Source organism: Tachyglossus aculeatus, chromosome X2 (assembly GCF_015852505.1).
Source record: "Tachyglossus aculeatus isolate mTacAcu1 chromosome X2, mTacAcu1.pri, whole genome shotgun sequence".
Classification (NCBI taxonomy): Eukaryota; Metazoa; Chordata; class Mammalia; order Monotremata; family Tachyglossidae; genus Tachyglossus; species Tachyglossus aculeatus.
The window spans coordinates 29,430,457-29,454,658 of record NC_052100.1 but is presented as its reverse complement, the minus strand read 5'-3'; the positions used below and the strand labels follow the sequence as shown (position 1 = coordinate 29,454,658).

Genomic DNA, 24,202 nt, shown 5'->3' with positions numbered 1-24,202 from the left:
CTGGGATTCGAACTCACTACCTCTGACTCTGAAGCCCGGGCTCTTTCCACTGAGCCACGCCACTTTCATTCATTCATCCAATCGTATTTATTGAGCGCTTACTGTGTGCAGAGCACTGGGCTAAGCGCTTGGGAAGTCCAAGTTGGCAACATCTAGAGACGGTCCCTACCCAACAATCAATCAATCAATCAATCGTATTTATTGAGCGCTTACTGTGTGCAGAGCCCTGGGCTAAGCGCTTGGGAAGTCCAAGTTGGCCACATCTAGAGACGGTCCCTACCCAACAATCAATCAATCAATCAATCGTATTTATTGAGCGCTTACTGTGTGCTTGGACTAAGCGCTTGGGAAGTCCAAGTTGGCCACATCTAGAGACGGTCTCTACCCAACAGCGGGCTCACAGTCTAGAAGGGGGAGACGGAGAACAAAACAAAACATATTAACGGACTAAAATAAAAAGAATAAATATGGACAAGTGAAATAAATAGAGTGATAAATACGTACAAACATATATACATGTATACAGGTGCTGTGGGGAGGGGAAGGAGGTAGAGTGGGGAGGAGAAAGGGGGCTCAGTCTGGGAAGGGGAAGTGAGCGCTCAGTACAGTGCTGAGCACAGAGTAAGGGTCCAATAAATGGGATTGATTGGTGGATTGAGGGCTTAGTGGGAGCAGGGCCGGGTGGCAGCCCCGGCTGGGCCTGCCCTCCTGGGCGGGCACGGTTGCCGGGCCAACGGAGAACGCTAACAACGCGGTTGGCTACAACGCCGGGGGAGGCCGGCCGGCCGGCCACCCCGGCCAATCTGCACGGCCTCCCCGCCCGGGACAGGGACAGGGACAGTCTCACCTGTTGTCGCTGCTGCCGCTGCCGCAGCCACCGCCGGGACAGGTGAGAAACCCCGTGCCCCCCTCTCTGCCCCCTGGACCCAACCGGCCAGCTCCCCCAGACGGGCCAGGGCAAGGGGCTCTCCCTCCTTCCCTCTCTCCCACCCAGCCGCCCTCTCTGTCCAGTGCAAAAAGGCCTCCCTTCCTCCCTCTTTCCTAGCCAGCTGCCCTCTCCGTCCAGGGCAAAGGGATCTCTCCCACCCAACTAGACAGTCCAAGGCAAGGGGCTCTCCCTCCTTCCCTCTTTCGACTCAGCAGCCCTCTCTGTTCAGTGTAAAAAGGTCTCCCTCCCTCCCTCTCTCCTATCAGCTGCCTTCTCTGTCCAGGGCAAAGGGGTCTTCGTCCCTCCCTCTCTCCCACCCAACTGCCCTGTCTGTCCAGGGCAAAGGGGTCTCCGTCCCTCCCTCTCTCCCATCCAACTGCCCTCTCTGTCCAGGACAAGGGGGGTCTCCCTCCTTCCCTCTCTCCCACTCAGCTGCTCTCTCTGTCCAGTGCAAAAAGGTCTCCCTCCCTTCCTCCCTCCCAAATACTCAGTTACCTTCTCTGTCCAGTGTAAAGGGGTCTCCTTCCCTCCCTCTCTCCCACCCAACTAGACAGTCCAAGGCAAGGGGCTCTCCCTCCTTCCCTCTCTCGACTCAGCAGCCCTCTCTGTCCAGTGCAAAAAGGTCCCCCTCCCTCCCACTTTCCTACTCAGCTGCCCTCTCTGTCCAGGGCAAAGGGGTCTCCGTCCCTCCCTCTCTCCCACCCAACTAGACAGTCCAAGGCAAGGGGCTCTCCCTCCTTCCCTCTCTCGACTCAGCAGCCCTCTCTGTCCAGTGCAAAACAGTCTCCCTCCCTCCCTCTCTCCTACTCAGCTGCCTTCTCTGTCCAGGGCAAAGGGGTCTCCGTCCCTCCCTCTCTCCCACTCAACTGCCCTCTCCGTCCAGGGCAAAGGGGTCTCCGTCCCTCCCTATCTCCCACCCAACTAGACAGTCCAAGGCAAGGGGCTCTCCCTCCTTCCCTCTCTCAACTAAGCCGCCCTGTCTGTCCAGTGCAAAAAGGTCTCCCTCCCTCCCTCTCTCCTACTCAGCTGCCTTCTCTGTCCAGGGCAAAGGGGTCTCCGTTCCTCCCTTTCTCCCACCCAACTTGACAGTCCAAGGCAAGAGGCTCTCCCTCGTTCCCTCTCTCGACTCAGCAGCCCTGTCTGTCCAGTGCAAAAAGGTCTCCCTCCCTCCCTCTCTCCCACCTAACTGCTCTCTGTCAAGGGCAAAGGGGTCTCCCTCCTTCCCTCTCTCCCACTCAGCTGCTCTCTCTGTCCAGGGCAAGAGAGTCTCCCAGCTGCTTTCTCTGTCCAGGGCAAAGGGGTTTCCCTCCCTCCCTCTCTCCCACCCAACTGCCCTTTCTGTCCAGGGCAAGAGGGTCTCCCTCCCCCCTCCCTCTCTCCTAGCCAGCTGTCCTCTCTGTCTAGGGCAAAGGGGTCTCCCTCCTTCCCTGTCTCCCACCCAGCTGCCCTCTCTGTCCCGGGCAAAGGGGTCTCCCTCCCCCCCTCCCTTCCTCTCACCCACTCAGTTGCCCTCTGTTTCTAGGGCAAGAGGGTCTCCCTTCCTCTCACCCAGCAGCTCTCTCTGTCCAGGGCAAAAAGGTCTCTCTCCCTCCCTCTCTCCCACCCAACTGCCCTCTCTGTCCAGGGCACGAGGGTCTCCCTCCCTCCCTCCCTCCCTCATCATCATCAATCGTATTTATTGAGCACTTACTATGTGCAGAGCACTGTACTAAGCGCTTGGGAAGTACAAATTGGCAACATATAGAGACAGTCCCTACCCAACAGTGGGCTCACAGTCTAAAAGACTGGACTCCCTCCCTCTCACCCAGCTGCCCTCTCTGCCCAGGGCAAAATGATCTCCCTCCCTCCCTCTCTCCCACCCAACTGCCCTCTCTGTCCAGGGCAAGAGGGTCTCCCTCCTTCTCACCCAGCTGCCCTCTCTGTCCAGGACAAAAAGGTATCCCTCCCTCCCTCTCTCCGACCCAGCTACTCTCTCTGTCCAGGGCAAAAAGTTCTCCTTCTCTCCCTTCTTCCCACCCAGTTGCCCTCTCCCTTCCCCACTTTACCAGCTCCGGACTTCTAAAATGATACATCTGGCCCACTGCAAAAGCCGAGGAGAAAGAGGAAGGGGTGACACTTTACAACCCCCCACCCCGGCCAAAACCCACCTCTCACCTCCCCCTTTCTCCCTTCTTCCTGCCACTTATCCTTCAGGCTGTCCTTTTTTTCCCTTCCTCTCTCACCCATTTTCTACCCCCTTAGTAACAATGATAGTATTCGTTAAGTGCCTACTATGTGCCAAGCGCAACTTTAGGTGCTGGGGGAGATCCAAAGAAATCAGGCTGTCCCACGTGGGGCTCACAGTCTTCATCTCCATTTTACAGATGAGGGAAATGAGGCACAGACTTGCCCAAGGTCACCCAGCAGATTAGTGGCGGAGCCGGGATTAGAACCCACGTCCTCTGACTCCCAAGCCCGTGTACTTTCCACTAAGCCACGTCTCCCTTCTTTCTCTTTTCTTTTTTCCTTTCCCACTCCCATCCTTAGTTTTAATCATTTCCCCCTTTTAGACTGTGAGCCCACTGTTGGGTAGGGACTGTCCCTATATGTTGCCAACTTGTACTTCCCAAGCGCTTAGTACAGTGCTCTGCACACAGTAAGCACTCAATAAATACGATTGATTGATTGATTGATTAATCCAGGCTCTGCCACCTGTATATACGTATATATGTTTGTACGTATTTATTACTCTATTTTACTTGTACATATTTATTCTATTGATTTTATTTTGTTAATATGTTTTGTTGTCCGTCTCCCCCTTCTAGACTGTGAGCCCGCTTTTGGGTCAGGACCGTCTCTATATATTGCCAACTTGGACTTCCCAAGCGCTTAGTACAGTGCTCTGCACACAGTAAGCGCTCACTAAATACAATTGAATGAATGAATGAATGTCCACTGTGTGACTTGACTTCTCTGGGCCTCAGTTCCCTCATTTGTAAAATGGGGATTGAGCCCCTGAGCCCCATGTGGGACAGTGACTGTGTACGACCTTGCGTCTACCCCAGTGCTTAGATCAGTGTTTGGCACAGAATAAGTTCTTAACATTCATTCAATCGTATTTATCTTTTAGACTGTGAGCCCACTGTTGGGTAGGGACTGTCTCTATATGTTGCCAATTTGTACTTCCCAAGCGCTTAGTACAGTGCTCTGCACATAGTAAGCGCTCAATAAATACGATTGATGATGATGATGATTGAGTGCTTTCTGAGAGCTCACCTCCTCCAGACTGAGCCCCCTCCTTCCTCTCCCCCTCCCCATCCATCCCCGCCGCCCTCCCTCCTTTCCCTCCCCACAGCACCCGTATATATGTTTGTACAGATTTATTACTCCATTTATTTTACTTGGACCTATTTACAATTCTATTTATTTTGTTACTGATGTGCATCTAGCTTTATTTCTATTTGTTCTGACGACTTGACACCAGTCCACGTGTTGTGTTTTGTTGTCTGCCTCCCCCTTCTAGACTGTGAGCCCGTTGTTGGGTCGGGGCCGTCTCTAGATGTTGCCAACTTGGACTTCCCAAGCGCTTAGTACAGTGCTCTGCATACAGTAAGCGCTCAATAAATACGATTGAATGAATGAATGCAGGGCGCTGCACTAAGCTCTTAGGAAGTACAAGAGCGACAGTCATCATCATCATCATCATCATCAATCGTATTTATTGAGTGCTTACTATGTGCAGAGCACTGTACTAAGCGCTTGGGAAGTACAAATTGGCAAGCCTTGAAGTCCCACGATTATTATTATTATTATATAATAATAATATAATTACATATAATTTTAATTATTTTAAATTATAATTACATTTTTATATAAAAATAATAATATGTAAATAGTATATAGCTATATATTATTATATCATACATAATATATATTATATATTACATATCATATATCATATATTATTTACATATATTATTATATATAATAATATATAAATATGCTTAATTGCAATCACATCACTATCTAATTATACAATAATTATATAATAATTAAATTAATTATTAAATATAATAATTAATATAATAATAGTAATAATGATAATTATTATTATTTTATTACTTTTTCCTCTTCCCATCCACCTCCCTGGTTAGTTTGTCTGGGAAAGGGAGGCCACGGGGGCTCCGGAGTCCTGAGACAGGAGGAAGCAGGGAGGGAGTGGGGAGTTGTGGTTTCTAGACAGTCCCCAGGTGCCCCCAACATCCCCTCCCTCCCCTGCCGTGAAGCAGCGTGGCTCAGTGGAAAGAGCCCGGGCTTTGGAGTCAGAGGTCACGGGTTCAAATCCCGCCTCCGCCAGGTGTCAGCTGTGTGACTTTGGGCAAGTCGCTTCACTTCTCTGGGCCTCGGTGACCTCGTCTGGAAAAGGAGGATGAAGACTGTGAGCCCCCCGTGGGACCACCTGATCACCTTGCAACCTCCCCATCACTTAGAACAGTGCTTGGCACACAGTAGGCGCATAATAAATGCCATCCTTGTTATTATTTAAGGGCTCTACCCTATTTGCCAGGTAATAATAATTATTATTATTCTATTTGTTAAGTGCTTACTATGTGCCAAGCACTGTTCTAGGTAGATACAAGGTAATCGGTTTGGACACGGTGCTTGGCATGGCCTAGTCTGGGCTGAGATAGGATGCCCAGTGTGGCTCAGTGGAAGGAGCCCGGGCTTGGGAGTCAGAGGTCATGGGTTCGAATCCTGGCTCCGCCACTTGTCAGCTGTGTGACCTTGGGCAAGTCACAACTTCTCTGGGCCTCAGTTTCCTCATCTGTAAAATGGGGACTAAGACCGTGAGCCCCACGTGGGACAACCTTGATTACCTTGTATCCCCTCCCAGCGCTTAGAAGGGTGCTTGGCACATAGTAAGCGCTTAATAAATGCCATCCTTATTATTATTTAAGGGCTCTACCCCGTTTCCCAGGTAATAATAATAATAATAATCATTATCCTATTTGTTAAGCGCTTACTATGTGCCGAGCACTGTTCTAGGTAGATACAAGGTAATAATAACAATAATAATAATAATGAAGGCATTTACTAAGTGCTTACTATGTGCAAAGCACTGCTCTAAGCGCTGGGGAGGTTACAAGGTGATCAGGTTGTCCCACGGGGGGCTCACAACCTTCAGTCTTCTAGACTGTGAGCCCACTGTTGGGTAGGGACCGTCTCTATACGTTGCCAACTTGTACTTCCCAAGCGCTTAGTGCAGTGCTCTGCAATCAATCAATCAATCAATCGTATTTACTGAGCGCTTACTGTGTGCAGAGCACTGTAGTACAAGTTGGCAACACAGTAAACCCTCAATAAATACGATTGATTGATCGATCCAGCCCCATTTTCCAGATGAGGGAACGGAGGCCCTGGGAAGTGAAGTGACTTGCCCGAAGTCACACAGTTGATTCAGCCCCATTTTCCAGAGGAGGGAACTGAGGCCCAGGGAAGTGAAGTAACTTGCCCGAAGTCACACAGTGGCGGAGCCGGGATTTGAACCCGTGACCTCCGACTCCAAAGCCCGGGCTCTTTTCCCTGAGCCACGCCGCTCGGACGCAGTGCTTGGCATGGGCCGAGATAGGCGCCGGGGCGGATGCCCACTGGGCAAGGGGGCAGAAGCCACGGTGACGGAATCGACCCGCCACGTGCGGCGGGAGTTGGGCGGCGGGCACGGTCACCGGCAGCTGTCTAGACGGGTCAGACTTTCCTCCATCCACCTCCCACCCCGGTGTTGGACCCCCTGTGTGTTGACAGAAAGAGCCCTGGGATCGCGGGCGGTGCCAGTCCTCGGGAACCACCGTCCTCCAGCCGGGCCGGAGGGGACGGGAAGAAGAAGAAGAGGAGGAGGAGGAGGAGGAAGTGGACTGTACTATCATGAGCGGCACTAGGCCCAACTGCCTGTCGCAGCCCGTGGTGAAGAATGTCCTGGTCTACCGCAACGGGGACCCCTTTTTCGCCGGCCGCCGCCTGGTCATCCACGAGAAGAAGGTGTCCAGCTTCGACGTCTTCCTGAAGGAGGTGACCGGAGGGGTGCAGGCCCCCTTCGGCGCCGTCCGCAACATCTACACCCCCCGGGCCGGCCACCGCATCCGGAAACTGGAGCAGCTTCAGAGCGGGGAGCAGTACGTAGCCGGGGGCCGGGAGGCCTTCAAGAAACTCAAGTGAGTCCCGTCCCCCCGGGGGGCCCGAGGAGGCTGTGAGCCCACTGTTGGGTAGGGACTGTCTCTATATGTTGCCAATTTGTACTTCCCAAGCGCTTAGTACAGTGCTCTGCACATAGTAAGCGCTCAATAAATACGATTGATGATGATGATGATACAAGGTAATAATAATAATGACGGCGTTTATTAAGTGCTTAATATGTGCAAAGCACTGTTCTAAGGTGATCAGGTTGTCCCTCGGGGGGCAACTATATGTTGCCAACTTCATTCATTCATTCAATCGTATTTATTGTGTGCTCACCGTGTGCAGAGCACTGGACTAAGCGCTTGGGAAGTCCAAGTCGGCCACATCTATCTATTCTATTTATTTTGTTTTGTTAGTATGTTTGGTTCTGTTCTCCGTCTCCCCCTTTTAGACTGTGAGCCCACTGTTGGGTAGGGACTGTCTCTATATGTTGCCAATTTGTACTTCCCAAGCGCTTAGTACAGTGCTCTGCACATAGTAAGCGCTCAATAAATACGATTGATGATGATGATGATACAAGGTAATAATAATAATGACGGCGTTTATTAAGTGCTTAATAATAATAATAATAATGTGGGCATTTGTTAAGCGCTTACTATGTGCAAAGCACCGTTCCAAGCGCTGGGAGGGTACAAGGTGATCAGGTTGCCCCACGTGGGGCTCACAGTCTTCATCCCCATTTTACAGATGAGGTAACTGAGGCTCAGAGAAGTTAAGCGACTTACCCAAGGTCACACAGCAGACATGTGGCAGAGCCGGGATTCGAACCCATGACCTCTGACTCCAAAGCCCGGGCTCTTTCCACTGAGCCACACTGCTTCTTCTTAATATGTGCAAAGCACTGTTCTAAGGTGATCAGGTTGTCCCACGGGGGGCAACTATATGTTGCCAACTATACGTTGCCAACTTCATTCATTCATTCAATCGTATTTATTGAGCGCTTACCGTGTGCAGAGCACTGGACTAAGCGCTTGGGAAGTCCAAGTCGGCAACATCTATCTATTCTATTTATTTTATTTTGTTAGTATGTTTGGTTTTGTTCTCTGTCTCCCCCTTTTAGACTGTGAGCCCACTGTTGGGTAGGGACTGTCTCTATGTGTTGCCAATTTGTACTTCCCAAGCGCTTAGTACAGTGCTCTGCACATAGTAAGCGCTCAATAAATACGATTGATGATGATGATGATACAAGGTAGTAATAATAATGACGGCATTTATTAAGTGCTTAATAATAATAATAATGTGGGCATTTGTTAAGTGCTTACTATGTGCAAAGCACTGTTCTAAGCGCTGGGAGGGTACAAGGTGATCAGGCTCACAGTCTTCATCCCCATTTTACAGATGAGGTAACTGAGGCTCAGAGAAGTTAAGTGACTTACCCAAGGTCACACAGCAGACATGTGGCAGAGCCGGGATTCGAACCCATGACCTCTGACTCCAAAGCCCGGGCTCTTTCCACTGAGCCACACTGCTTCTTCTTAATATGTGCAGAGCACTGTTCTAAGGTGATCAGGTTGTCCCACGGGGGGCAACTATATGTTGCCAACTATATGTTGCCAACTTCATTCATTCATTCAATCGTATTTATTGAGCGCTTACTGTGTGCAGAGCACTGGACTAAGCGCTTGGGAAGGCCAAGTCGGCCACATCTATCTATTCTATTTATTTTATTTTGTTAGTATGTTTGGTTTTGTTCTCTGTCCCCCTTTTAGACTGTGAGCCCACTGTTGGGTAGGGATTGTCTCTATGTGTTGTCAACGATTGATTGATTGATTACTCTATTTATTTTACTTGTACATATCTATTCTATTTATTTTATTTTGTTAGTATGTTTAGTTTTGTTCTCTGTCTCCCCCTTTTAGACTGTGAGCCCACTGTTGGGTAGGGATTGTCTCTATATGTTGCCGACTTGGACTTCCCAAGCGCTTAGTCCAGTGCTCTGCACACAGTAAGCGCTCAATAAATATGATTGATTGATTGATTGATCTAGAGACGGTCCCTACCCAACAGCGGGCTCACAGTCGAGAAGGGGGAGACGGACAACAAACCATATTAACAAAATAAAATAAACAGAATAAATATGTACAAATAAAATAGAGTAATAAATCCGTACAAACATATATACAGGTGCTGTGGGGAGGGGAAGGAGATGGGGAGGGGAAGGAGATGGGGAGGGGAAGGAGATGGGGGGGTTCATTCAATTGTTTTTATTGAGCACTTACTGTGTGCTGAGCACTGGACTAAGCGCTTGGGGAGACCAAGTCGGCAACATCTAGAGACGATCCCTGCCCAACAGTGGGCTCTCAGTCTAGAAGGGGGAGACAGACAACAAAACAAAACATATTAACAAAATAAAATAAATAGAATAAATATGTACAAATAAAATAGAGTAATAAATCCGTACAAACATATATACATATATACAGGTGCTGTGGGGAGGGGAAGGAGGTAAGGCGAGTGGGAGAGGAAGGAGGGGTCTCAGTCTGTCTCTATATGTTGCCAACTTGTACTTCCCAAGCGCTTAGTACAGTGCTCTGCACACAGTAAGCGCTCAATAAATACGATTGAAGAAGAAGAAGGAAGGGTTCTGCAGCCTGTTACTGGGTGTCCTTGGGCAAGTTCATTCATTCATTCATTCATTCAATCGTATTTATTGAGCGCTCACTGTGTGCAGAGCACTGTACTAAGCGCTTGGGAAGTACAAGTTGGCAGTCCCTACCTCAGTTTCCTCATCTGTAAAATGGGGATTCATTCATTCATTCATCCAGTCGTATTTATTGAGCGCTTACTGTGTGCAGAGCTCTGCACTAAGCGCTTGGGAAGCACAAGTTCAAGAGAAGCAGCGTGGCTCAGTGGAAAGAGCCCGGGCTTTGGAGGCAGAGGTCATGGGTTCAAATCCTGGCTCCACCAATTGTCAGCTGTGTGACTTTGGGCAAGCCACTTCACTTCTCTGGGCCTCAGTTCCCTCATCTGTAAAATGGGGGTTAAGACGTGAGCCCCACGTGGGACAACCTGATCACCTTGTAACCTCCCCAGCGCTTAGAACAGTGCTTTGCACATAGTAAGTGCTTAATAAATGCCATCATTATTAAAATGGGGATTCATTCATTCGATCGTATTTATTGAGCGCTTACTGTGTGCAGAGCACTGGACTAAGCGCTTGGGAAGTACAAGTACAAGAGAAGAAGCATGGCTCAGTGGAAAGAGCCCGGGCTTTGGAGTCAGAGGTCATGGGTTCAAATCCTGACTCCGCCGATTGTCAGCTGTGTGACTTTGGGCAAGTCACTTCACTTCTCTGGCCCTCAGTGACCTCATCTGTAAAATGGGGATTTAGACTGTGAGCCTCAACCTGATCACCCTGTAACCTCCCCAGCACTTCGAACAGTGCTTGGCACATAGTAAGCGCTTAATAAATGCCATAAAAATACTACAATTATTAATATTACGTATGACAGGTGGTCGGGAGCAGCAGTTTAGTCAGTGACACAGAGGGGAGACAAAATCATCTGCCCCTGATTTTAGTCTGGACCTCCTTCTCTGACTCTTTCTGAATATATACGCTTAATGTGTATCCAATAATTCATCCTGATAATAATTATAATAATAGTAATAATGTGTGTCAAGCACTGTTCTCAATACTGGGGTAGAAACAAGTTAATCAGGTCAAATAAAGTCTCTGTCCCACACGGGTCTCCCGGATTGAGAAGCGGTGTGGCTTAGCGGCAAGATCACGGGCTCGGGAGTGAGAGGACGTGGGTTCTAATCCCGGCTCCGCCACCCGTCTGCTGTGCATCCCTGAGGAAATCACTTAACTTCTCTGGGCCTCTGGGCCTCAGTGACCCGATCTGTAAAATGGTGAGCCCCGCCTGGGACAACCTGATGACCTCGTTTGTTCATTGCATCCTAAGAGCTGGATTGATGAGTGGTCTTCCTTATCATCAGATGTGAAAATTTGAAAAACTCTCCATATAACAGTTTATTTCTCGTGTCCCATATGAGAATGAAAGCTTTCATAACCACACATACCAATTTTCCCAGGCACTGCCAGACAAAACCAACATAGCTATTATATGAAAGTGCATCTATTTTCCCAATTTATTAGCAGCGCTTAGAACAGTGCTTTGCACATAGTAACTGCTTAACAAATGCCATTATTATTATTTTTATTAGAAGCCTTCCTGTTGCTTGAAGGCCTCTCATTGCAAGCGCAAAATATGGTCTATTTCAGTCAGACATCCTAGGGTAACTGAGAGGGGTTCTCTCAATAATAATAATTGTTATTATTATCATCATCATCATCAATCGTATTTATTGAGTGCTTACTATGTGGAGAGCACTGCACTAAGCGCTTGGGAAGTACAATAATAATATTATTATATTATATTATATTATATTATATTATATTATATTATATCATATCATATTATATTAATTATATTATATTATATTATATTATATCATATTATATTATTATATTATTAATCACATACATTATATATTATTATATTATATTATTATATACTATATTATTATTATATCATAATTATAATATATTATCATATTATATTATATATTATATTGCATACATGATATATTATTATATTATATTATATTATTATATCAGTATATTATAATTATAATATATATTATATATTATTATATTATATTATATTATTATTATATTATAGTAATATTATTATTATTATTATTATTCTGTATGGTACATGCTACACCCCCAAAAAATTGCCAGTTGGGACAAGACTAAACACTCTGTAATGTGGTATCAGATGTGTTGAATTGAACCAGGGAACAGTTCATACATTTAGTGGGGAAAATTAAAGCACATTTGTGATGGCTTGTGCAATGGACAAATGGTAAAAAAAACAACACATAGAAACCCCTCAGTAAAGCCCATTATTGTCAGGAAAGTATGTGTTTTTCTCAAGTGGCTCATCTGGGAGATTTTTCAAGATGCTAAGTGACGTTGTAAGTTTAGGCTACATTTTTTAAGAGAGTCCAGGCCACTTCTGTGAGATTTTTCAAGACGCTAAGTGACGTTGTAAGTTTAGACTACATTTTTTTAAGAGAGTCCGGGCCACTTCTGAGAGCTCGTGGGCATAGAGTTTGGATTCAACTTGTACTTCCCAAGCGCTTAGTACAGTGCACTGCACACGGTAAGCGCTCGATAAATACGACTGAATGAATGAATGAAAAATCTTAGAACAGCGCTCCGCACGTAGTAACGCTGAACAAATACCATCATGAGAAGGAGGAGGGAGAACAGGTATTGCCTGTCCATTTTACAGTTGAGGTAACTGAGGGCCAGGGAAGTTGCGACTTGCCTAAATTCACCCAGCAGCCACGTCCTCTGGTTCCCAGGCGTGGTCTCTCTCCACTGGGATTCCCTGCTGGATTTTAAGCTTTTCCGCTAAAGGAATATTTGCTCCCCTGGTCCTCTGGTTCCCAGGCGTGGTCTCTCTCCACTGGGCTTCCCTGCTGGATTTTAAGCATTTCCGCTAAAGGGATATTTGCTTCCCTGGTAACATTCAACACTTTGGCATTTCCCGGGCGAGTTATCCTTCACCTGGCTCCGTTGGCCATGCTGATGTTGGACTTGTTTGGCTTCCACGTGCTTCATTTCAAGGACTTGGAGATCAAAAATGGAGAGGGCGGACCGCTTCACATTTCTTCTACGGTGCGTGCTCTTGGCCCTACGTGATGGTGGATTCATCTTTTGGCTCCCCTATCCCTCCATCCCTACCATCAAGCACTGTGGGGAAAATGAGAAGCGGCAGCGGGTCCCCGTGGGGAAGAGTACAGGCCTCAGAGTCCAAGGAACTGAATTCGAATCCTGGCTCTGCCAGTTGCCCGCTGTGGGATCTTGGGCAAGGAACTTCACTTCTCTGTGCCTCAGTTACCTCATCTAGTAATCATGATAATAATAATGATGGTATTGTTAAGCGCTTACTGATTCTAAGCTCTAGGGTTTTTTAAAATCACGCTTTACCAGTTGCCTGCTGTGTGATCTTGGGCAAGGAACTTCACTTCTCTGTGCCCCAGTTACCTCATCTAGTAATCATCATCATCATCATCAATCGTATTTATTGAGCGCTTGCTATGTGCAGAGCACTGTACTAAGCGCTTGGGAAGTACAAATTGGCAACATATAGAGACAGTCCCTACCCAACAGTGGGCTCACAGTCTAAAAGGGGGAGACAGAGAACAAAACCAAACATACTAACAAAATAAAATAAATAAAATAAAATAAAAGTAATCATGATAATAATAATGATGGTATTTTTTCAGCACTTACTGATTCTAAGCTCTGGGTTTTTTTTAAATCACGCTTTACCAGTTGCCTGCTGTGTGATCTTGGGCAAGGAACTTCACTTCTCTGTGCCTCAGTTACCTCATCTAGTAATCATGATGATAATAATGATGGTATTTGTTCAGCGCTTACTGATTCTAAGCTCTGGGTTTTTTTTAAATCACACTTTACAAGTTGCCTGCTGTGTGATCTTGGGCAAGGAACTTCACTTCTCTGTGCCTCAGTTACCTCATCTAGTAATCATGACAATAATAATGATGGTATTTGTTCAGCGCTTATTGATTCTAAGCTCTGGGTTTTTTTTAAATCATGCTTTACCAGTTGCCTGCTGTGTGATCTTGGGCAAGGAACTTCACTTCTCTGTGCCTCAGTTACCTCATCTAATAATCATGATAATAATAATGACGGTATTTGTTCAGCGCTTACTGATTCTAAGCTCTGGGGTTTTTTTAAATCATGCTTTACTAGTTGTCCGCTGTGTGATCTTGGGCAAGGAACTTCACTTCTCTGTGCCTCAGTTGCCTCATCTAGTAATCACGATAATAATAATGATGGTATTTGTTAAGCGCTTACTGATTCTAAGCTCTGGGGTTTTTAAAAATCACGCTTTACCAGTTTGCCCGCTGTGTGATCTTGGGCAAGAAACTACACTTCTCTGTGCCTCAGTTACCTCATCGAGTAATCATGATAATAATAATGATGGTATTTGTTAAGTGCTTACTGATTCTAAGCTCTGGTTTTTTTTTAAATCACGCTTTTTTAAATCCCCATTTTACAGATGAGGTAACTGAGGCCCAGAGAAGTGAAGTGACTTGCCCAAGGTCACACAGCAGACAAGTGGCAGAGTCCGGATTAGAACCCAGGTCCTCCTGAATCCCGGGCCCGTGCTCTCTCCACTAGGCCATGGGACATCAAGCTTTAGGTGGAATCAAAGTGTATTTGAATATTCCCCCTTCTCGTTCTCCATTTGTGTTTTTCCTTTTTTTTAAAAAAATTGGTATTTGTGAAGCATTTACTACGTGCCAGACACTGTACTACTAGACTGAGCCCCTCTTTCCTCTCCCCCTCCTCCCCCTCTCCTTACCTCCTTCCCCTCCCCACAGCACCTGTATATATGTATATATGTTTGTACATATTTATTACTCTATTTATTTTATTGGCACATATTCTATTTATTTTATTTTGTTAATATGTTCTGTTGTCTGTCTCCCCCTTCTAGACTGTGAGCCCGCCGTTGGGTCGGGACCATCTCTATATGTTGCCGGCTTGGACTTCCCAAGCGCTTAGTACAGTGCTCTGCCCACAGTAAGCGCTCAACAAATACGATTGAATGAATGAATGAATCAGGTTGGACACGGTCCATCTCCCACAGAGGGCTTACAGTCTCCCCCCCCCCCCGCCATTTTACAGATGAGGTCCCTGAAGCCCGGAGAAGAGAAGTGACTTGCTCAAGGTCACACGGCAGCACGTGGTGGGGCCGGGATTAGAACACAGATCTAATTTGAATCAATTCAAATTGTATTTTGTAGTCAAATTTGTAGTTTGAATGCCCCACGTGGGACGGCCGTCGCGTGGCTGAACCGTTCTCACGGCTGTCTTCATCCCTCTTTTCCTTTCAGCTACCTGGACATCGGGGAAACCAAGAAGAAGCTTCATGGAGACTCCGCCAATGCTGAGGTAATGGAACGCCATCCAAAATGTCAATCAATCAATCAATCAATCGTATTTATCGAGCGCTTACTGTGTGCAGAGCACTGGACTAAGCGCTTGGGAAGTACAAGTTGGCAACATATAGAGGCAGTCCCTACTCCTAAAAGTTTCAGGGGGTGTTTCAGGCCTTACTCTGACCAGGACAGCTTTTGCACATAGTAAGTGCTTAATAAATGCCATTATTATTATTAGTATTAGTATTATCCAGATGCCATTCCCTCAGTTTTGCTCTTTTCGAGAACGGAAGGCTTAGGTTGACGGCGTCCTTGGTGCCCCGGAGCGTCTGCTGACAAATCAATGACAGGTTGATAAAACCATACAATCACAGAGCTCAATTTGTACTTCCCAAGCGCTAAGTACAGTGCTCTGCGCATAGTAAGCGCTCAATAAATACAATTGATGATGATGATGATGTTGACGGTGCCCTTTGACTGTGTTCTAAGGTGACACGGAGCTAATGTTGACAAAACCCTACAAAATCAGGTCGGCGACGAGGAGCGTTTGTGGGCAATCCTCTTCACTAAGGGAAGGTCCCGGGTTCTAATCCTGGCTCCGGCACTTAATAAATAATAATAATGGCATCTGTTAAGCGCTTACTATGTGCAGAGCACTGTTCTAGGCGCTGAGGGGGAATACAAGGTGATCAAGTTGCCCCGATCAAGTTGCCCCACGTGGGGCTCACAGTCTTAATCCCCATTTTACAGGTGAGGGAACTGAGGCTCAGAGAAGTTAAGTGCCTTGCCCAAGGTCACACAGCACACATGTGGCAGAGTCGGGATTCAAACCCTTGACCTCTGACTCCAAAGCCCGTGCTCTTTCCACTGAGCCTCGCTGCTTCTCTGTCTGTTGGGTGACCCTGGGCGAGTCACTTCACTTCTCTGTACCTCTTCTGTAAATTGGGGATTGAGACTACTCTATTTATTTATTTATTTACTCTATTTATTTATCTATCTACTCTATTTATTACTCTATTTTATTTGTACATATTTATTCTATTTATTTTATTTTGTTAATATGTTTTGTTTTGTTCTCTGTCTCCCCCTTCTAGACTGTGAGCCCGCTGTTGGGTAGGGACCGTCTCTATATGTTCCCAAGCGCTTAGTACAGTGCTCTGTAAGCGCTCAATAAATACGATTGAATGAATGAATGAATGAATGAATGGGGGACAAGGCCTGTGTCCAACCTGATTTGGTTTATATACTTCGTTGTCTGTCTCCCCCTTCTAGACTGTGAGCCCGCTGTTGGGTAGGGACCGTCTCTATATGTTGCTAACTTGTACTTCCCAAGCGCTTAGTACAGTGCTCTGCACACAGTACGCGCTCAATAAATACGATTGAATGAATGCATGAATGAATTTGCTTGTATCCACCCCAGAGCTTAGTACAGTGCCTGGCACTTAATAAGTGCGTAACAAACGTCACAATTATTATTATTGGTTCTATCCTACAGTGACACAGAGCTTATGTTGGCAAAGCCCTAACAGATAATAATAATAATGATGGCATTTATTAAGTGCTTACTATGTGCAAAGCACTGTTCTAAGCGCTGGAGAGGTTCCAAGGTGATCAGGTTGTCCCACGGGGGGCTCCCAGCCTTAATCGCCATTTTACAGATGAGGGAACTGAGGCACAGAGAAGTGAAGTGACTTGACCAAAGTCACACAGCTGACAAGTGGCGGAGCCGGGATTTGAACCCATGACCTCTGACCCCAAAGCCCGGGCTCACAATGACGGAGTTGGTTGACAATACCCTTCAGGAACAAATCAATGACACAGAGTTGGTTGACTGTAGCCTGCAGCGAGATGGAGCTTATGTTGACAGTGCCCTGCTCTGACATAGACTGTGAACTCACTGTTGCATAGGGACCGTCTCTATATGTTGCCAACTTGTACTTCCCAAGCGCTTAGTACAGTGCTCTGCACCCAGTAAGCGCTCAATAAATACGAATGAATGAATGAATGACATGGAAGGCCAAATATTCGACTGTGGAGAGTTATAGCAATCTTTTTTTTTTAATATTCATATCTAAAACGCACGAGCTACCAGGCGAGCAGAACTTCGTCAGAACCGCGAGGGCCCTTTCCGAACATCCCTCCCCTGAGCTCTCGACCATAGTAGAGTCTGTTCGATACCGTTAGTCTTCACTGATGCGATCAATGACAAGCGCAAGGCTTGGAACAGTCCCCTTGTGCACCCAAGTTGTTTTTTCACCTTTTTTATTACTGCAGAAAAATCCTTGCTTTCGGATGGCTACGCTTCACCGCTGTTGTCCCCGCAGAATTCACTCTCTTATCAGTTGTTTTGCTCAATGGGTCGTTCTTATTCATTCTAACTCAAGAATTTGTACTATGTGGCCCCCACGCATATAGATTTCTGGTCACGTGGCCTATTATTAGTAAAAATTTGGGCAGCCCAGACCTACAAGGGCCAATGTGATCTGGTGGGTCTCCAGACGGCCCCCCGCCTTTGGCCATTCCACTTCCAAAATGGTAGACCCTGATGGGGAGGAGGCTGGATACCTTTTTCCTTGAGCACACCGGAATCCAGGGGTCATTCTTGCTTTCTAGAAAAGCTCTGGCAGCCTTCGTTAATAACGAAGTGCCTCTATCCAGGCCACTAAGCAGTAGTTATTTTTAAAATGATGCTGTACCCACCCACATACGCTCCAGGGTACAAGCCCAGGGGGAATTTTGAAAGAGAGAGAGAGCCAAATCCCCAAGGGATTCGGGAAACAGTTGGCTGAAGTATAGAGTTTTATTTCCACTCCTCAATAGCCTAAAACTCAAGAATCACATCCCTTCTGATACAGGCTTGGGGATATTTTTTGAGCATCAAAAAATGGGGTGAAGGCCCCATCCCCTGTCCATTCTAAGTTTCTGGGGGTGATCACTCCTCCCCACCTCCCGCCGTGTGGGTACCTTTGTGTTTTTGTTCAAGAATGATGTCCCTAGTGTCTTGTGCCCCAAGTAGAGGTTGCCGGCCTGAAATAGGTTTGAAGGGACTCAATCTGGCATTTCAGAAAAGCCCACCTAAATGGCAGACTGTCTTCCTCCTCTACCTCTTTGTACTTTTTGCAAGAAGAGACAATCAGCGGTGTGATAGTCTGATAAATAATAATAATAATAATGGCATTTATTAAGCACTTAATATGAGCAAAGCACTGTTCTAAACATTTCCTGTCTCTGTCCTGGCCCTTTTGAATTGATTTCAGAATTAATTAGTGGAAGCAACTTGTAATTTCTGGGCGTTTTAAATGATGTGTATGTAGGGAGGCAAAAAAGGGTGCCTTTTTCACTTTGTTGAGCAATATCTAAACATTCTGGAAGAGATAAGACCCGCTTTTCAAGTTTTTGTTGAGCAATGCTTTGGCTCTCTGGAATCAATCTATTAGTCAGTTGTATTTATCGAGCGCTTACTACGTGCCGTATTAAGCGCTTGGGAGAGTATAATAAAGCAGAATTAGCAGGTACGTTCCCTGATAGAGCAAAACCTGCCACGGGGCAGCCGAAATGTGAGCTTTCCGATTTAGTACCGGTAGTTGTGGCAAGATGGGATTTAAGCGCATGTTAGGGAGGGGTGCCAAGCGCTGTGCTAAGCGCTGGGGGTAGACGCAGGAAAATAAGGCTGGTAAACCAGCCTTGTATTCAGCTGGGCAAAGTGGCCTGGTTGTTGCTACGGTAGTGCTTTGGGTTGCAAGGCTTTTAATTGAGCACTTATGAAGAGGGGAGGTTTAAAAGCAGCGTGGCTTTGTGAGTAGAGCGTGGGCCTGGGACCTAGGTTCAAATCCCAGCTCTGCTTCTCGCCCGCCGTGTGCCTTGGGGCAGTCACTTCACTTCTCCGGGCCTCAGTTTCCACATCTGTAAGCCCCATATGGAACAGGGGCCTGATTAGACGGTGAGCCCACTGTTGGGTCGGGACCGTCTCTATATGTTGCCAACTTGTACTTCCCAAGCGCTTAGTATAGTGCACACAGTAAGCACTCAATAAATACGATTGAATGAATGATTAGCTTGTATCCACCGCAGCGCTTAGTAGAGCGCCTGACACATAGTAAGCACCTAATAACTACCATAGAAAAGGGGTCAGGACCCGATGGGGATGAGGTGGACAATGAACTCTATAAATCGGGTGGTCACCAGGACCTCTGAATTTCACTAGATCCAGGTAGTGACGACACCACTACGGTGATGATTCAGGCTTGCTCTGTCAGTCAATTGCATTTATTGAGCGTTTACTGTGTGCGGAGCGCTGTACTAAGCGCTTGGGAGAGTTCAATACAACAATAAACAGACACATTCCTTGCCCACAAGGAGATTACCCTCTAGAGCTTACAGTCTAGAGCCTTGGGTAGATTCATCCGTCATTGGATAGGGACCATCTCTGTTTATTGCCAAATTGTACTTTCCAAGTGCTTAGTACAGTGTTCTGCACAGCGTAAGCGCTCAATAAATACGGGTGAATGAATGAATTCAGGTGCGAAAGAGATATTTTCACTGGACACACATCCTTTCCAGAAACACAGTCTTCCCCTGAGGGCCGAGTCCGTCAGCCCCGCGGAGGATCATCAAGGATTGGTAGTGTTGGGAACTGCATTAGCGGAGAAGGGGACGTTCTGAAAATCAACTTTTTTTTCAATAAATAGTATTTACTGAGCGTTTGGATTGTCAGAGCGCTCTACTCGGTGCTTGGAAGGGTGAGTAGACATGATCCCTGCCCTCGAGGGGCTCTTCCGTGGACTGTGGAATTGGGATTTGAAACCTGAGCGTCGTAGGGACCGTCTCTATACGTTGCCAACCTGTACTTCCCAAGCGCTCAGTACAGTGCTCTGCACACAGTAAGCGCTCAATAAATACGATTGAATGAATGAATGCATGAGAGGTGGACTAATCTAAAATGGTAATATAATTCCCTTTCTCGGGTTCTTATTGGGGCAGCGTGGCTTAGCGGAAAGAGCCCGGGCTTGGGAGTCAGAGGACGTGGGTTCTAATCCCACCTCTGCCGCTTGCCTGCTGCGTGACCTTGAACACGCCGCTTAACTTCTCTGTGCCTCAGTTCCCTCATGTGTAAAATGGGGATTAAGACCGTGAGCCCCACGTGGGACAACCCAATCAACCCCAGTGCTTAGAACAGTGCTCGGCACATAGTAAACGCTTAACAGATGCCATCATTTTTATTAGGATCATTTGGAATATCCTGATTTTTTTTTCTGCTGCCCCTCTCCCTGCCCGTGCCGGAGAATTCCCGGAGCCCGCTGGAGAGGAGGGCCTTTTTGGCCCTCCCTCACGCTCCCCACCGCCCCTGAGGATTCTGGAAATTCACCAAAGCCCTGGTTCCCGCAGGAATTCCGGGAACCCCCGAGTGACAGCCCTTCTTGCTCCCCTTAAGGGATACCGGGAACCCACCAGAGAGGAAGAAGAAGCGTGGAGAAGGGGGAGGCCGGTCCCCCTCCGAAATCTCAGAATCTGGCTTTAACCTCACATCCTGGGCTTGTTGGCTGGGCAGGAGTCCAGTGGCCTCCAAAGCTCCATATTAAAATTCCTCCGAAGTTCAACGTGAGCTCAACGATTCCCCTAAAATGGAGCTCCCACGGCGGGGGGCGGACTGGGAACAGGAGGGCTTTCTTTTGGGAACTGGGCTCGGGGTAATCATTAAACTGGCCTGGGGAGACGTGGGAGACCGGAGAGATTTTGCACACTAATCTAGCTCAGGAATTCCGGGTTCAGGGGGATAATTGGAAGTTCAACACTTCCGTAAAGCGAAGCCTCCATCCCGCACGGCCAAGGTTTCCCGTAGTTTGGGCTTTTATGGCCACCGCTGCTTAAAAAATGATGGGAAAAAAGAACTCGAAAACCCCCCTCCAATTATTAACTTCGTTGATATCCCTCCACCTTTAGCAGTCAACAAGAACGCATTTTTTCCAAGGCCGGTGGGGAAGAGGGGGGAGGCGGCCATGACCTTGGGTCAGACCAGACCTCATCTAGCTGGAATTTACACTAAAACGTAACTGATTTGGTTACAGCTGAGCAGGAAAAGGGGGAAAATGTAACGTAGTAGTAGTAGTAATAGCATTTATTAAGTGCTTACTGCGCAGAACACTGTACTAAGCACCGGGAGGGAATAAACAGGTGGGAATTAGAGGTGGTCTCGGCCCCTTGAGGGGGGTGGCTCACAATTGGAGATAATAAGAGGAGTCTGACTTTGGAGAGTGGCCCTCGGCGGTGGGTCACGATGCCACTTTGCCACTTTTCGCTGCGGGCACCGCTTCAGCCGGGGGCTCGGGGTTGTCGATCCGACGCCGGCGAGGGGTGACGGACAAGTCGACGGGCTCTCGGTGGTCCTGAATCGACGAGCCCAAGTTGATAAGAATACATTCCCTGGCTTTCTAGACTGTGAGCCCACTGTTGGGTCTCTATACGTTGCCAACTTGGACTTCCCAAGCGCTCAGTCCAGTGCTCTGCACACAGTAAGGGCTCGATAAATACGATTAATTGATTGCTTGATTGGCTTTCCGTCGTCTTGGCAGGGAGTCGGACGACGTGGATTCTAATAATAATAATAATGATGGCGTTTATTAAGCGCTTACTATGTGCAGAGCACTGTTCTAAGCGCTGGGAAGGTTACAAGGCTGCTGTGTGACCTCGGGCAAGTCACTTAACTTCTCTGAGCCTCAGTTCCCTCATCTGGAAAATGGGGATTAAGACTGGGAGCCCCACGTGGGACAACTTGATCGCCTTGTATCCCCCCCAGCGCTTAGAACAGTGCTCTGCACATAGTAAGTGCTTAATAAATGCCATTATTATTATTATTATGAACCCCAAGAGGGGCAGAAACTGTGACCAGTCTGTCACTGTATTATATCTACCTGAGGGCTTGGCACATACTGAACACTTAACAAATACTGTTACTATTATTCATTTGATGACGATGCCATCATCAATTCTGAGCTCCATCGCCCTTTTTTTTTTAATGACACTTGTTAAACTTTTACTATGTGCCAGGCACTGTACTAAGCCCTGGGGTAGATACAAGTTAATCAGATTGGACACAGTCCATGTCCCAAGGGGAAGCAGCGTGGCTCAGTGGAAAGAGCCCGGGCTTCGGAGTCAGAGGTCATGGGTTCAAATCCTGCCTCCGCCAGTTGTCAGCTGTGTGACTTTGGGCAAGTCACTTCACTTCTCTGGGCCTCAGTTCCCTCATCTGGAAAGTGGGGATTAAGATTGTGAGCCCCACATGGGACAACCTGATCACCTTGTATCCTCCCCAGCGCTTAGAACGGTGCTTTGCACATAGTAAGCGCTTAGCAAATGCCAAAATTATTATTATTATTATGATGTCCCATTTGGGGCTCGCAGTCTCAAACCCCATTTTCCAGATGAGATAACTGAGGCCCAGAGAAGTGACGTGACCTGCACAAGTCTGTAATTCGTTTATTTATATTAACGCCAGTCTCCCACGTTGGACTGTAAGCTCATCGTGGGCAGGGAAGGTCGGTTTATTGTTATACGGTACTCTCTCAAGCGCTTCTCACAGAGAAGCCGCGTGGCTCAGTGGAAAGAGCCCGGGCTTTGGAGTCAGAGGTCATGGGTTCAAATCCTGGCTCCGCCAACTGTCAGCTGTGTGACTCTGGGTTAGTCACTTCACTTCTCTGTGCCTCAGTTCCCTCATCTGGAAAATGGGGATGAAGATTGTGAGCCCCACATGGGACAACCTGATCACCTTATATCCTCCCCAGCGCTTAGAACAGTGCTTTGCACATAGTAAGCGCTTAGCAAATACCAAAATAATAATTATTATTATTATGTCCCATTTGGGGCCCGCAGTCTTAATCCCCATTTTCCAGATGAGATAACTGAGGCCCAGAGAAGTGAAGTGACCTGCACAAGTCTGCAATTCGTTTATTTATATTAACGTCAGTCTCCCACGTTGGACTGTAAGCTCATCGTGGGCAGGGAAGGTCGGTTTATTGTTATACGGTACTCTCTCAAGCGCTTCTCACAGAGAAGCCGCGTGGCTCAGTGGAAAGAGCCCGGGCTTTGGAGTCAGAGGTCATGGGTTCAAATCCTGGCTCTGCCAACTTTCAGCTGTGTGACTCGGGGCAAGTCACTTCACTTCTCTGGGCCTCAGTTTCCTCATCTGGCAAATGGAGATTAATCAATCAATCAGTCAATCAATCGTATTTATTGAGCGCTTACTGTGTGCACAGCACTGTACTAAGCACTTGGGAAGTACAAGTTGGCAACATCTAGAGACAGTCCCTACCCAACAGTGGGCTCACAGTCTAAAAGGGGGAGACAGAGAACGAAACCAAACATACTAACAAAATAAAATAAATAGATTAGATATGTACAAATAAAATAAATAAATAGAGTAACAAATATGCACAAACATATATACATATATACAGGTGCTGTGGGGAAGGGAAGGAGGTAAGATGGGGGGATGGAGAGGGGGGCAAGGGGGAGAAGAAGGAAGGGGCTCAGTCTGGGAAGGCCTCCTGGAGGAGGTGATTCATTCATTCATTCATTCATTCATTCAATCGTATTTATTGAGCACTTCCTGTGTGCAGAGCACTGTACTAAGCGCTTGGGAAGTCCAAGTCGGCAACGTAGCCTTATGCGAGACAACCTGAATAGCTTGTATCTACCGCAGCGCTTAGAACGGTGCTTGCGCTCGCTTCGGCAGCACATATACTAAAATTGGAACGATACAGAGTAGATTAGCATGGCCCCTGCGCAAGGATGACACGCAAATTCGTGAAGTGTTCCATATTTTTTATATATGTATATATGTTGGTACATATTTATTACTCTATTTATTTATTTATTTTACTTGTACATATCTATTCTATTTATTTTATTTTGTTGGTATCTTTGGTTTTGTCTCCCCCTTTTAGACTGTGAGCCCACTGTTGGGTAGGGACTGTCTCTATATGTTGCCAATTTGTACTTCCCAAGCGCTTAGTACAGTGCTCTGCACACAGTAAGCGCTCAATAAATACAATTGATGATGATGATTTTGTTAGTATG

At 46.9% G+C, this 24,202-nt stretch overlaps 1 protein-coding gene and 1 non-coding gene across 3 annotated transcripts in view; both read left to right on the top strand.

The window, feature by feature from the left end:
• The first annotated feature begins 775 nt into the window (after positions 1-775).
• Positions 776-24,202, top strand: part of DCDC2 (doublecortin domain containing 2) — a 60,793-nt gene continuing 37,366 nt past the window's right edge. For both annotated transcript variants that reach the window (XM_038771547.1, XM_038771546.1), the window contains exons 1-3: positions 776-889; positions 6,710-7,116; positions 15,086-15,143. In XM_038771547.1, coding sequence (XP_038627475.1) covers positions 6,830-7,116; positions 15,086-15,143 — 345 coding nt within the window. In that variant the 5' untranslated portion in view covers positions 776-889; positions 6,710-6,829. The remainder of the gene's footprint in view (positions 890-6,709; positions 7,117-15,085; positions 15,144-24,202) is intronic.
• LOC119949748 lies at positions 23,843-23,949 on the top strand. The gene has a single exon (XR_005457286.1). It is a non-coding gene; the product is annotated as a U6 spliceosomal RNA (small nuclear RNA).